General features: G+C 48.9%; 2 protein-coding genes across 2 annotated transcripts in view; one reads left to right on the top strand and one right to left on the bottom strand.

The window, feature by feature from the left end:
* The window catches only part of LOC111970872 (T-box brain protein 1-like), a 303,702-nt gene that overhangs the window by 158,854 nt on the left and 130,744 nt on the right, over window positions 1-14,104 (top strand). The window lies entirely within an intron of this gene.
* The window catches only part of LOC111971060 (voltage-gated inwardly rectifying potassium channel KCNH7), a 95,137-nt gene that overhangs the window by 58,549 nt on the left and 22,484 nt on the right, over window positions 1-14,104 (bottom strand). The window contains exons 3-4 of the mRNA XM_070445865.1: window positions 7,456-7,547; window positions 4,505-4,533 (exon numbers count right to left, since the gene is read on the bottom strand). Coding sequence (XP_070301966.1) covers window positions 4,505-4,533; window positions 7,456-7,547 — 121 coding nt within the window. The remainder of the gene's footprint in view (window positions 1-4,504; window positions 4,534-7,455; window positions 7,548-14,104) is intronic.

The raw sequence follows: 14,104 nt of genomic DNA, 5'->3' as shown, positions 1-14,104 counted from the left end.
AGCAGTCCTTGTTAGGGATTTGTAGTAGACCAGCGCCCATTTTCACAAGAAGTGAGGAACATGGCAGAGAGGACCTGATCGGTAGATCAGCCACTCCTACTCTTGAGGACACGTTCATCGGTAAACAAGGCCTCTGATTCTTCCCTCAGTGATGCTACTTGTTATATTACAGTATGTTCTCCCGCATTACCCATACAAGAGGATCTAATGCATCATGACACTATTGTTGCTGCACAGTAACCACATGGAAATCAGCAGTTCGTGTCATGGAGCCTAGTTAGCAGTAGTTTGGACAGGGGAACATCGTCACCTAATTATGTGCCACTGGCAGGTGTGTGTGTAGTTTGTAAAGTGTGCTGTGTAGTGTGTGTGTGTGGGTTGTGGTGTGTGTGTGTGTGTGTGTGTGTGTGTGTGTGTGTGTGTGTGTGTGTGTTGTGGGTTGGTGTGTGTGTGGTGTGTGTGTGTGTGTGTGTGTGGGGCCGTGTGTGTGTGTGCCGGTGGTGCGGCGGGTAGCGCGTGCGCTGGTGTGTGGGCGTGCGTATGTAGGGTGTTCAGATCATGCGTGTTTGGGTGACTGAAATATGCAGGCCGGACAAGCAGGAAATTAGCATCAAGCACTACTGCGGTTGAATTCTTTTGATCAGTCTGTTATAATAATCAGGTGTCTTCCTTGAAGAACTGGGAGTGAAATCTTATTCTCCATCACAGAGAGAGAAGAGGGGGGGGGGTAGAGAGAGATAGAAGTGAGAGATAGGAGCAGCTGAAGGAGACGCAAGATAGGGGAAGACTCATGGAGGAGGTGGAGGACATGCGATAAGAGAACGAAGATACAGATGGTGGCGGTCTAAGATTGGGATCGTGGAGGAAGAGGGATAGAGACACAGACAGACAGACAGACAGGAACAGACAGAAGACAGACAACTCAGAACTAGACAGACACAGCACAGGAAGACAACAGACAGAACAGACAGACGAACAGACAGGACAGACAAGACAGACAGAACAAACAGACAGACAGACATGACAGACAGACAGACAGACAGGTGGATAGAGATGTGCTTGTATTTTGCATGCATTTGTACCCTGCTTAGATATGGATTTCTGCAGCGATGCTATCATATGGAGATTGGTCCATTCATGACCTCCTTCGTGATAATAAACTCTCATTGAAATAATTTGAACTTTGAGAGAGATTGATTTTTAAACCTCCACACGCACAACAGCAGAAGCCACCTCAGACTACACATTAGGTCAGAAGCACATTTCCCACCTATGCAAAGACAGGACATGGCAAAATCTGTGATTCACCAAGGTAGTACAGATTTACAACGATGGACATTGTTTTAGTAAGCATCCATCGATTAATCCATCATCAAACACCACACTTAACCAACCCCAAGCCTCCATACCATACCCCAGCCTCCACATGACACCCAAGCTTGCTACCACAAACCCACCTCCGATACACCCCGAGCCCTACCTACGACCCACCAATCGCCAGCTCACACACAACAGCTACCACCCACACACCCAGCACTCACCACCGCCCAATTACACACCCGCAGCCTCCACACACACTCCAGCTATCCACACAGCACCCCAGCCTATACACACCCCAAGCCTGCCACACACACCCCTGTCTCCAAAACCCAACCCCAATTAATTTTATTATCTGTAAAACAAACGCTACCCTAACCGAAAATCAACACAAAGGCCTGTGTATAGTCTAAATCCTGTTTTCCCCTTTAATTTGTGGCTCTGTCCTATATTGGCTGCACACGATAGACTTAGCATTCAGGGCCTAGAGAGATTTCTGGGGCCCCCCAATTAGAATTATGAAGCCCCAAATGAGGGAGAACAGATGGTCGTCGCTGGTGTTGTTGTATTGTTGTTGGTACACAGACAGGAGGGGACAGGGTAGGTTTCATGTCGATGTGTGGTGTGTATTGTGTGCCTTTACTTGCATGCGTGCGTGTGGGTGTGTCTGCGTTTTGTGTGTGTGTTGTAAGTGTGTGATTTTGTGTGGTGTGTAAAGTGTGTGTCATGTTTGTTGGATGTAAGATGTTGTTTTGTGGTGGTGTAAGTAATGTGGTGTGTTTGTAGCTCAGTTGGTAGATGCAGGGCGCTTGCAGCACCAGGGTTGTGGGTCGGTATTTCCTAGCACGGGACGGTATGAAAGAGGTATTAAGAACTAGCAACTCACTACTTGTAAAGTCCACTCTGAATAAGAGTGTCTGGTGAAATGTTAAATGTTGTGTGTTTCCTGGCGTAAATGATGTGTTTTTTTCCATCGCGAGTAAAACTGTTCAGGGCTGGTTTGCTCTCGTGGACCATGCTGAGCGATATTATAGGCTGGCGGTGACAGCAGGACCTTTGACTCTTGCATGCGTTGAGAGAGTGCGGTCACTTTAAGAGAAAGAGGATGCCATTAAATGGATCCGATATATAAACATACGCCATGTGACACAGGCCATGACGAGGAGATTCCACCTCCATTGTAGGCAGAGGAAAAAGCTTGAACAGAATCCTATTTGTCCTTCACTCTCCATCTCTCAGTGTCGCCTACATTCAATTTTGACACAGTGACCAATGGAAGCCGTACTGCAAATGCTTATCGAATTTGTAATGCCACATTCGAGGTCTTATCAGTGTGCTTGAACATACACCTGTGGGACTATTTTAGTGCTTGTTTGTCTTGCTATTTCTCACATCTCATATTCTACACCAGAGTGTTTGAAGTGGCAGTCGTTGTTCCTTTTACATACGGGATCAGCCTGGCCATACCGCCCATAGGGACGTTCGGATCAACCAAACCACCCGCTAACATCTTGAGGGCGTAGATACGCATTGTGATGAGATGGGGAACATTAAATGTTTAATACTACACTGAAGGGAATGACTCGTCTCGTTATTTGTAGTCCCAGGGTGGATAGACTTAATAGTGTTCCTTAATTGAGAGCAGAGATGAGGTTGATTAGCATCGAACCATAATTGGCTCATTAAACACAAATCCATTTTGGGGTTTCAGTGATCGCTCTATACTCACACAGGAAGGGACTAAGAATTATGGGAGGAAAAGACTGAATGCATTTGACAATGAGAATCTCTGGATATGTAATCATATGTTAACAAGTAATAATGTTTTACCAGCCTCAAATACTATCTGATAATCATTGCTGCAATTCCATATAGCGGCTTCTTTACTATACCTTTTAGTTTGGCCTCCCACCACTGTGTTGCCCCCGCACCTCTTTCCCACCTGATAGTCTCTCCTTTGCGCACTCCACCCCCACCACGTCTTTCTCTCTTGCCCTATTCCCTTCATGATCTCTATTTTGTTCCCTCCTGTCTACCCACCACTCCGTCTATTGCCACCACCATCCTACTCAACGTCCCCTAGCCTCCCACCTAGCTCGATGTGCCCCTGTGTCTTCTAATTTCCTGATATTCCTGTCCCGTCAGGCTCTGCCTTCCTGTGTCCCCTCCTCCCCGTGGCGCCCGAGAGCGGGCACTGGTCCTAGAATGTTCCTCCTCCCCATTTGCCCTCTCGCGGGAGGCCCGCCTGCTCTTCTGGCGGGCCCTCCCCACCACCCGTTCTTCCTGCCCCCGCTGCCCCGTGCGTTCCCCCTGTCTACTGGCCGGGTACCGGGTGCTCTCGCGCGGCCTCACTGTCTCACCATCCGGCCACTACAGCCGTCCCCTGCTCCTCTCGGGCCCTGTGTCCGCTCGTCTACTGGTGCCAGCCGCCGCCCCCCGGCGCGCGCTGTGTGCCCTCCCTTCTGCTTTTCCTTTCAGACGCCGGGCACCCCCGACCACCGCCCCTGCACTCCCCTCCCCCCCACCCCCCCCGCCGTGACGCTCCCGCCGTCCGTGCTGCCCGCCCCCACGGTTACCATCCCCCCTTACCCCCACACCCCCCATGCCTATAGGCTGCCTTCCACTCTGGCTTCCATACCGCGGGCCCCTCCCCCACGCTGCCTCTCTGCGCCCCATCTCGGCCAGCACAATCCGCCCTCCCCATTCGCACCGCCCCTTGCCCCCTACCGTCCGCGCCCACCTCGCACACCCCACCCCCCTCCAACTTCCCCCTTCCCCCCTGACCACCCCCCAAGCGCCCAGAACCCGCATCCCACTCCATCCTGCCCCCCGCTCCCATCCGGCCCGGGTGTGCCACGGTCCCCCCCCCCCGTTGCGGCCTCCTTCACCGCCCCACCACTGCCCATTTTGCCGGGCGGTCCAGGGGTGGCGCATATCTTCTGCGGCGGCGGCGGGTGCGGGACCGTGGCCCACATTTCCCAACCGCTTGTCCCTCGCCCAGCTTTTGGTGGCTCTGGTAGAATCCTGGAGAAACTGCCTGAGCGCTTTGCCGCTCCTGCTGGCTGGCCCTCTGGCACTGCTCCTGCTGGGCTGCGCCTGGTTGCTCCTGGCTTGGCTGGGCGCCTCTGGCTGCTCCTGGCTGGCAGGCGGCCTCTGGCTGTCCTGGCTGGCTTCGCGCCTCTTGGACTGCTCACTGGCTGGGCTGGCGCCCTCTGGCTGACTACCTGGCTGGCTGGCGCCCTACGGGCTGCTCCTGGCTGGCTGCACGGCTCTGTTCTGCTTCCTGGCTGGGCGCAGGCTCTGGCTGATCCTGTCTGGCGGGGCCGGCTCTGGCTGTTCCTGATCTGGCGGCCGACTCTGGACTTGCTCCTGTTCACACAACGGACGGAGCCAGGCTCTGAGCTGCTCCTGTCTGGCGGCCCGGCTCTGCCCTGCTCCGTGCTCTGGCGGCCGGCTCTGGCTTGCTCCTGCCTGGCCGGCCGGACTCTGGACTGCTTACCTGTCTGGCGGACCGGCTTCTAGGACTTTGCTCCTGATCTGAAGCAGACCGCTGCGGTGAACTTGCAGACCTGTCTGGCCGCCGGCTCTCGCGAGCTCGGGACGACCGGGCCGGGCCGCTCTGCAACGCTCAGAGCCGCCGGATCCGCTGCTGCAAACGAGTGCTGCCGCCGGGCACGCTCATGCCGGCTGCTTGGCCGCCGGCCGCTCCAGACGGTGACTTGGCCGCCAGGACCGACTCCGAATCGGTGGCTGGCCGACCGGAGCCGTGCTCCGCGCGGTTATGCTTGCCGCCGGGGCCACTCGCCGGTGTCTTGGTCCGAGCCGAGACCGCTCCGCCGTATGCTTTGGCCGCCGTGCCGCGCCCCACCAGTTGGCTTCCATACCCCTTCTCTCCTGTCTTTGCTCCGTTCCTCTCTTCCTTCTTCTTCCCCCGAAGAAGAAGGAAAGAAACAGGAAGAAGAACGAGGGAGAGAAGAGAGAGAAGAAAAGAGGACAGTGAGAAAGAGAAGTGAGAAAGAGGGAGAAGAGAAGGAGGAGAGAAGTGAGAGAGAGTGAGGAAGTAGAGAAGAGAGGGAAAGAAGGAGAGGGGAAGGAGAAGGGAGAGGGGGCCGACGGGGTAAAGATTCAAAGTCTTTAGTGGAGGGTGTGGGGAGTGGGGTGTGTTACTGGGGTTGGGGAGGGTGAGGGGAGGGGATGAAGAGAGGGGGGGGTGTGGAGAAGATGAGAGAGCAGGGAAGAGGGACGGTGTATTGCCTGGTGCGTGGTGCCGGAACTGGAGGTACCGGGCTAAGACACGCACCTTCAGGCTAGTGCGGGGAGAAGGAACAGGGCATACTGGACCCTGGAGACGCACATTAGGCCTAGTGCGTGGTTGCCGGCACTGGTGGTACCGGGCTGGGGGACACGCATCTCAGGGCTAGTGCGGGGAGAAGGAACAGGGCATACTGTTCCTAGCTAAAGTTAGTTATCTTTGATTCATCTCTCCGTGTTTGTCTTTCAAGCACCCACGTGGGTTTGTATCTTCCTAATACCAATAAGGAATGGACTTGCAGCACGCAAAGCATCTCAAATAGATCCAAGTTGTATTTTAGCGCTTGGGCTACGCAGAAGCTCGTTTACTAACACGAGCGGTGTGGGTGAAATGATTGAATAACATGTATGTGCACATTTATTTTGCAACGCTCGCTCACATGCACAACGTGGCCGGTGTGGGTTTCGATGTAAACAGTATACAAATACCAAGGTATCCCCACAACCAAAGGGAATTCCCCATGTAATTAAACACTTGCCAACACTTTTCATTTGTATTTATTTAACATATTATTTAACTAGGCAAATCAGTTCAGAAACAAATTCCTTATTTACAATGACGGCCTATTCAGGTACTGCGTGGACGGTTGCTGCCATTAAAATAAATAATATATACAGTGGGGGAAACAAGTATTTGACACCACTGCCGATTTTGCAGGTTTTCCTACTTACAAAGCATGTAGAGGTCTGTAAATTTTTATCATAGGTACACTTCAACTGTGAGAGACTGAATCTAAAACAAAAACCAGAAAATAACATTGTATGATTTTAAGTAATTCATTTGCATTTTATTGCATGACATAAGTATTTGATCACCTACCAACCAGTAAAATTTCGGGTCTCACAGACCTGTTAGTTTTTCTTAAGAAGCCCTCCTGTTCTCCACTCATTACCTGTATTAACTGCACCTGTTTGAACTCGTTACCTGTTATAAAAGACACCTGTCAACACACTTCAATGAAACAGACTCCAACCTCTCACACATGGCCAAGACCAGAGAGCCGTGTTAAGGACATCAGGAGATAAAATGTAGACCTGCACAAGGCTGGATGGGCTACAGGACAATAGGCAAGCTGCTTGGTGAGAAGGCAACAACTGTTGGCGCAATTATTAGAAAATGATAGAAGTTCAAGATGACGGTCAATCACCCTCGGTCTGGGGCTCCATGCAAGATCCACCTCGTGGGGCATCAATGATCATGAGGAAGGTGAGGATCAGCCCAGAATTACATGGCAGGACCTGGTCAATGACCTGAAGAGAGCTGGACCACAGTCTCAAAGAAAACCATTAGTACACACACTACGCCGTCATGGATTAAAATCCTGCAGCGCATGCAAGGGCCCCCTGCTCAAGCCAGCGCATGTCCAGTCCCGTCTGAAGTTTGCCAATGACCATCTGATGATCCAGAGGAGGAATGGGAGACGGTCATGTGGTCTGATGAGACAAAAAATAGAGCTTTTGGTCTAACACTCAGCCGTGTTTGGAGGAAGAAAAGGATGAGTACAACCCCAAGAACACCATCCCAACGTGAAGCATGGAGGTGGAAACATCATTCTTTGGGGATGCTTTTCTGCAAAGGGGACAGGACGACTGCACCGTATTGAGGGAGGATGGATGGCCATGTATCACGAGATCTTGGCCAACAAACCTCCTTCCCTCAGTAAGAGCATTAAAGATGGGTCGTGGCTGGGTCTTCCAGCATGACAACAACCCGAAACACACAGCCAGGGCAACTAAGGAGTGGCTCCGTAAGAAGCATCTCAAGGTCCTGGAGTGGCCTAGCCAGTCTCCAGACCTGAACCAATAGAAAATCTTTGCGAGGTGAGCTAGGATGTAGTCAAAGTTGAGGATGAACATCATGACCATGCCCTCCTCGTTCTTCACTGGGATGATGTGGGTGTTACACAGGAAGTCAGAGCCTACGGGACAGGAAACAGGAAAAAGAGACACAGGTTTCACACTAGAGTTGATGCTCATTGACATTTAGATATCTTTGTTCAAATAGGATGGTTTGGATAAAGGAAGGTGGGGAAAAAAGAGAACAGAAGGGAAAGGTCAAGAGAGAAATGTTTCTGGTGTGTGATCTTCTCAAATATTGATATACATCTTTGGAATATATGTCCTCATTTGGCAAACATTGTGTTATTCCAAACTAAAGGTATTTAGTAAGAAGCCCTATATGAATTCAATCAATTATTATCAGAAGTATGTTGAGGCTGGTAAAACATTATTACTGTTAACATTATACTATCCAAAGAGATTCTCATTGTCAAATGCATTCAGTCTTCCTCCCTAATTCTTAGTCCCTTCCTGTGGATGAGCGATCACTGAAACCCCAAAATGGATTGTGTTAATACCAATTATGGTTCGATGCAATCAACCTAATCTCTGTCTCATTAAGGACATTTAAGTCATCACCGGGACTCAAATAAACGAGACGACGTCATCCCTTCAAGTGTAATTAACATGTTAATGTTCCCCATTCATCACAAGGCAGCATCGCCCCAAGAGTTAGCGGTGGTTTGTGATCGAAGCCCAGTGGGCAGGGTATGGCCGGCGCATCCCGTATGAAAAAGGAAAACGATGCACTTCAAACACTCTGGGTTAAATTGAGATTGAAATAGCAGACAACAACACTAAAATAGTCCCACAGGTGTATTTCAAGCACACTGAAAACCCTGAATGTGCATTACAAATGATAAGCCATGCAGTACGCTTCCATTGGTCACTGTGTCAAAATGAATGAGGGACACTGAGAGATGAGAGTGAAGACAAATAGATTATGTTCAACTTTTCCTCTGCCTACAATGGAGGTGGAATSTCTGTCATGGCCTGTGTCACAGGCGTATGTTTTATATATCGATCATATGGCATCTCTTCTCTTAAAGTGCGCCTCTCTCAAGCGCATGCAGATCAAAGTCCTGCTGTCACCGCCAGCCTATTAATAGCTCAGCATGGTCCCACGAGGCAACCAGCCCTGACAGTTTTACGCCATGAAAAACACACATTACCGCCAGGAAACACACACATTTACATTTCACCAGACACTCTTATTCAGAGTGACTTACAGTAGTGAGTGCATACGTTCTAATACCTCTTTCATACCGGTCCCCCGTGGGAATCGAACCCACAACCCTGGTGCTGCAAGCGCCCTGCTCTACCAACTGAGCTACAAAAACACACACATACTTACCACACCAACAAACACACACTTACAACACACAAACATAGACACACACTTACAACACCAACAAAACACACACTTACAACACACACACAAACGCAGACACACACACACACACACGCACGCATGCAAGTAAGCACACACATACACACACACACGACCAAGAAACACTACCCTGTCCCCTCCTGTCTGTGTCACCAAACAACAACAACAACACCAGCGACCAACCAACCATCCAGTTGTTCTCCCCTCACAGGGGCTTCATGATTCTATTTGGGGCCCCAGAATTCTCTAGGCCCTAATAGTAAGTCAGTGCCAGCAATATAGGACAGAGCCACAAATTAAAGGGGAAACAGGATTTACTATACAGCCTTTGTGTTATTTCGGTGGGTAGCGTTTGACAGTATAAATTAATGTGTATGGAGACAGGGGTGTGTGTGGAGGCTGGGGTGTGTATGGAGGCTGGGGTGTGTGTGGGGAAGCTGGGTGTGTGTGGAGGCTGGGGTGTGTATGGAGGCTGGGGTGTGTGTGGTGGAGGCTGGGGTGTGGTGTGGAGGCTGGGTGTGTGTGGAAGCTGGGGTGTGTATGGAGGCTGGGGTGTGTGTAGAAGCTGGGGTGTCTGTGGAGGCTGGGGTATGTATGGAGGCTGGGGTGTTGTGTGTGTGATGATAATGATGGTGTTTTTATAAACATGTCATCGTGTAATCTGTACTGACCTTGGTGACACTAGATTTGCATGTCTGTCTTTGCATGTGGGTGTGCTTCTGTGTGTGTCTGAGTGTGGCTCTGCGTTGTGGCGTGTGTGGGTTAAATCAATCTCTCTCAAGTTCAAATTATTCAAATGAGAGTTATTATCACGAAGGAGTCATGAATGGACCAATCCCATATGTAGCACTGCAGAAATCCCATATCAGCACGGGGTACAAATGCATGCAAAATACAAGCACACTCTATCCACCTGTCTGTCTGTCTGTCTGTCTGTCTGTCTGTCTGTCTGTCTGTCTGTCTGTCTGTCTGTCTGTGTCTGTCTGTCTGTCTGTCTGTCTGTCTGTCTGTCTGTCTGTCTGTCTGTCTGTCTGTCTGTCTGTCTGTCTGTCTGTCTCTGCTGTCTGTCTGTCTGTCTGTCTCTCAGTCCCTCTTCCTTTTCCCCAGCCCTATCTTCATCTACCTCTCTACCCCCCCCCCTCTCTCTCTCTGTGATGTGAGAAATAAGATATCCACCCAGTCTTCAGGAAGACACCTGATGTATTATAAACAGACTGATCAAAAGATCACCGCAGGTGCTGATGCTATTTTCTGCTTGTCCGCTGCATATTCAGTCTCAACAGCAGATCTGACACACACACGCACGCCCACACACGCACGCACGCGCCCACGCACACACACACACGTGCCCACACACACACACACACACACACACACACACCACACACACACACCACACACCACCACCACACACACACAACACACACACACACACACACACACACACACACACACACACACACACACACACACACACACACAGCCTACAGTGGCACTAATTAGGTGGATGTTCCCTGTCCAACTAAATGTAATAGGCCATTGATGAAGCTTGATTTCCATGGTGACTGATGTAATGGGAGAACACACCTGTAATACAATACATCACTGAGGAAGATCAGGGCCTGTATTCATGAAGTGTCTCAGAGTAGGAGTGCTGATCTACGATCAGGTCCTCTCTGTCTGTTCAATCTTGTTGAAAATGGGCGCTGGTCTTTACAGTATTGTACCTAATATTTCTGTATACAGTAACATACAAACGCGCAGTATTGGAAACTTACTATAGTACAATTCCCGTCTATCTTGTTTAGTTAAAAAATAACATGAACATATTTTTGGGATTCCAGTAATGATTTAGCATTTGAACGATTTAACGTTCTTGCCTCCCCTACAATCTCTCTCTACTTAGTCAGAGGAGGGGGCTGAAATCAGCTGTTTCCAGCTACAATAGTAATTACACACTTAACAATGTCTAAGCTAGTGATGGCCAAATGTTATGGCTATACATGCCACAGCAGATGTAAATGACAGGAAGAGAGAAAAGACAATGTGTTGTTTTATTCAAATTACATTAACGGTAGTTAATTGAAAAGCAACAAAGATCTCACAAATTCAAGATACATCGATGTTTGTCCAACTGCAGCATTCGCCACGTTGAGAAAAGTTCAGGAAAAAGGACGATTCCTAATAATTATGTTATTTCTCCTATCCCAGTCAAGTTTTCGACGTCTAGTGTGAATGAGTCAGAAACATTTTCAACTGCTACTGTAGTGACTGAAGCTTGAAATCCATTTGATGAAAACAGGGGGTTTGGGAGTGGTGTTCCAATCATTCTGAAGTTGAAAGGTTGTGTGTGTGTGTGTGTGGTGTGGGTGTGTGTGTGTGTGTGTGTGTGTGTGTGTTGTGTGTGTTGTGTGTGTGTGTGTGTGTGTGGTTGTGTGTGTGTGTGTGTGTGGTGTGAAATACATCAACAAAGGTTATGTGTGCTTACTGCTCATAATTAAATATAGCATTTGGGGAAATTTCCGTTTCAAGATGCTGGAAAATGTCAATTAGATTCATTTTCCACTATCAATAATTAAAACAATGGTGTTCATCAAGAGGCTCCATCGCAGCAGCTGAAGCACACAGGCAGTCAGTCCCTGGTCCCTTTATAGAGAGAATCATCAACCCTGTCAAGTCATCTTCTCTCTCTGTCTCTCTCTCTTCTCTATCTGTCTGTCTGTCTGTCAGTCCTCTCTCTTTCTGCCCCCATCCCCTCACTCCCCTCTCGCCCCTCCATTCTCTGCCTAGTTTGCCACGCTTCTACCAACTACACTACAGTACAACAACCCACCTAGGAGATAATTGCGTATGGATAGTTCTTGACAGATGGTTCCATAGATAGGTATATACTGTGAACGTCYCTGCAGTGGGAGTCATTTTAGATTGCACTCTCAGAGGACAGGGACGGTGGTGGGAAGTTAGAGTAGCGGGAGGTAGGGAAGTGACACTGATGAGAGCTGAGGCGTGCAGCAATGGTGGAGCTAACTGATGGTTGGTACCGTATTGGCCTGAGGGCAGAAACCACAGTAGAAGCTAATTCCTGACAGCTGCCAGTGCAGGGGAGAGGGAGAGAGCTGTTTCAGGAGCTGCTCGGGACGAGATTATTTCACCTCCGTAGTGAAAGTCGCAGTCCCTCTTCTAGTTAACCTGTGCACTGTACAGTACCGCACTTCMATTCCAAGTKGTCGTYGSGWTTAGATGTTTTTAAGGCAATTGACAAGGAAAGGAGGAAGGAGAATCCACATGCTGCTTGGTCCTTTTTGATCTGTGTATCATTTCCTACTCCAGCACCCGCATGTTGGATGTGCATGTTCCTCCTTTCTCTTCAATTGTCAAAGCTTCCTTAATGGTCGACTAGACGCTTTCCGCCCACCTTCAGAGAGAGAGAGAGAGAGACACTCAAGCAGCCCATGGAGGCTCCAGAAATGTAATCCTCCCTCCAGGGGACATTTAAAAACACAAAGAGAGGAGAGCAACTGATCCTGGAGGGAAGGGAATGCGTTACTCTAGCCCAGGGTTTCCCCTATGTCCTAACTCCATTAGGCAGGCCCCTCCCATGCAGCTCTATGTCCTTGCTCTGGTTTGTATTCGCTAATGCACAACGTAGCAAAACGCTTCGCAACTAAAAAACAAGCGTTTGTTATTGGACCGGTTCAGGTAGTTGCTCCCTGTTTCCGTCCATTTTTCTTTAGTTTGGTGCCTGGTAAATACGACCCTGTCTATGTCCTCAATGGATTGATGAGGTGATGCTACTTTTGTTTTTGTTCCGTCTGTTGGATGCATTCAGCACCATACAGTGTCCCTGCAAACGCAAATGGCCGACTTGTCTAGAAAACCATGGAGAGTGATTGAAGGCTCAGTGGGTTCTAGAAAGAGCCAAGCTCTGAATGGAGCAAGAAATACACAGAGTATACAAAAAACATTAAGAAGATGACATAGACTGACCAGGTGAATCCAGGTGAAMGCCATGATCCCTTATTGATGTCACTTGTTAAATCCACTTCAATCAGTGTAGATGAAGGGGAGGAGACAGGTTAAAGAAGGATTTTTAAGCCTTGAGACAATTGAGACATGGATTGTGTATGTGTGCCATTCCCGAAGGTGAATGAGCAAGACAAAATATTTAAGTGCCTTTGAACGGGGTATCGTAATAGGTGGCAGGTACACCGGTTTGTGTCAAGAACTGCACTCTGCTGCGTTTTTCACACTCAACAGCTTCCTGTGTGTATCAAGAATGGTCCACCACCCAAAGGACATCCAGCCAGCTTGACACAACTGTGGGAAGCATTGGAGTYAACATGGGCCAGCAACTCAATATTAGGAAGGTGTTCCCAATGTCTGGTATACTCAGTGTATATATCATCACACTCCAGACAAAATCAGACTAGTCACATGCTGGCGCTACATAGGCGCTGCATAAAGCATAAGCTACCATCGTTTTTCCAAAGAGGCTGATTTACACTTGAGTAGGCTTCAACATACGACATGCTCATTTCAGTATTTTACAGATGTTGAAATGTAGAGGACACCTGCTGGAAATGTGTTGGCTTCTAGCTATTTGTACCTAACACATACACAATACAGTATCTTTTTCATTCAATGTCACTTCTTCACCGTTTGACCRAGTCCAAACTTTCAAGTAAGGAAAGTTGGCCGTGTCCGAATACCCGTACTTGTCCATGTCTTTAGTCCACGTTTTGAGTGTCGAGCACTGAAACACGGTTATCATACAGCTCATAGCCTTCCTTTGGAGAGTAACGCTTGACGCAGGTTCAAATGGACAGAAATGAGGAGAAATAGCAAGCAGTAAATGTCAGCGTTTTGCCAATGCAAATGTGGGCGTCAACTCTAATGGAGAAGAATGGCAGAAATGATGAAGGGATGAAATAGGTCGGGRTGCCCGGGGCGTTCTCTTATGGCATTGGAGGGTTGGCTGATTTGATCTCCGTCAAAGGCCGTCCTTGGGCTGTGCTAAAGTGTGGATGCCAGCTTGGCATTTAGCATTAGTAATGGACTGGTGACTTCCTGTGAGGCAAGCCCAGAGTTGGGTAGGATACTTTCTAAATGTAATCCGTTACAGTTACTAGTTACCTGTCCAAAATTGTAATCGGTAACATAACTTTTGGACTCCCCAAACTCAGTAACATAATCTGATTACATCCAGTTACTTTGAGATTGCTTTCCCGTTAAGAGGCATTAGAAGAA

This window comes from Salvelinus sp. IW2-2015, linkage group LG12 (assembly GCF_002910315.2).
Source record: "Salvelinus sp. IW2-2015 linkage group LG12, ASM291031v2, whole genome shotgun sequence".
NCBI lineage: Eukaryota > Metazoa > Chordata > Actinopteri > Salmoniformes > Salmonidae > Salvelinus > Salvelinus sp. IW2-2015.
This window is presented reverse-complemented; position numbering and strand designations above follow the sequence as displayed.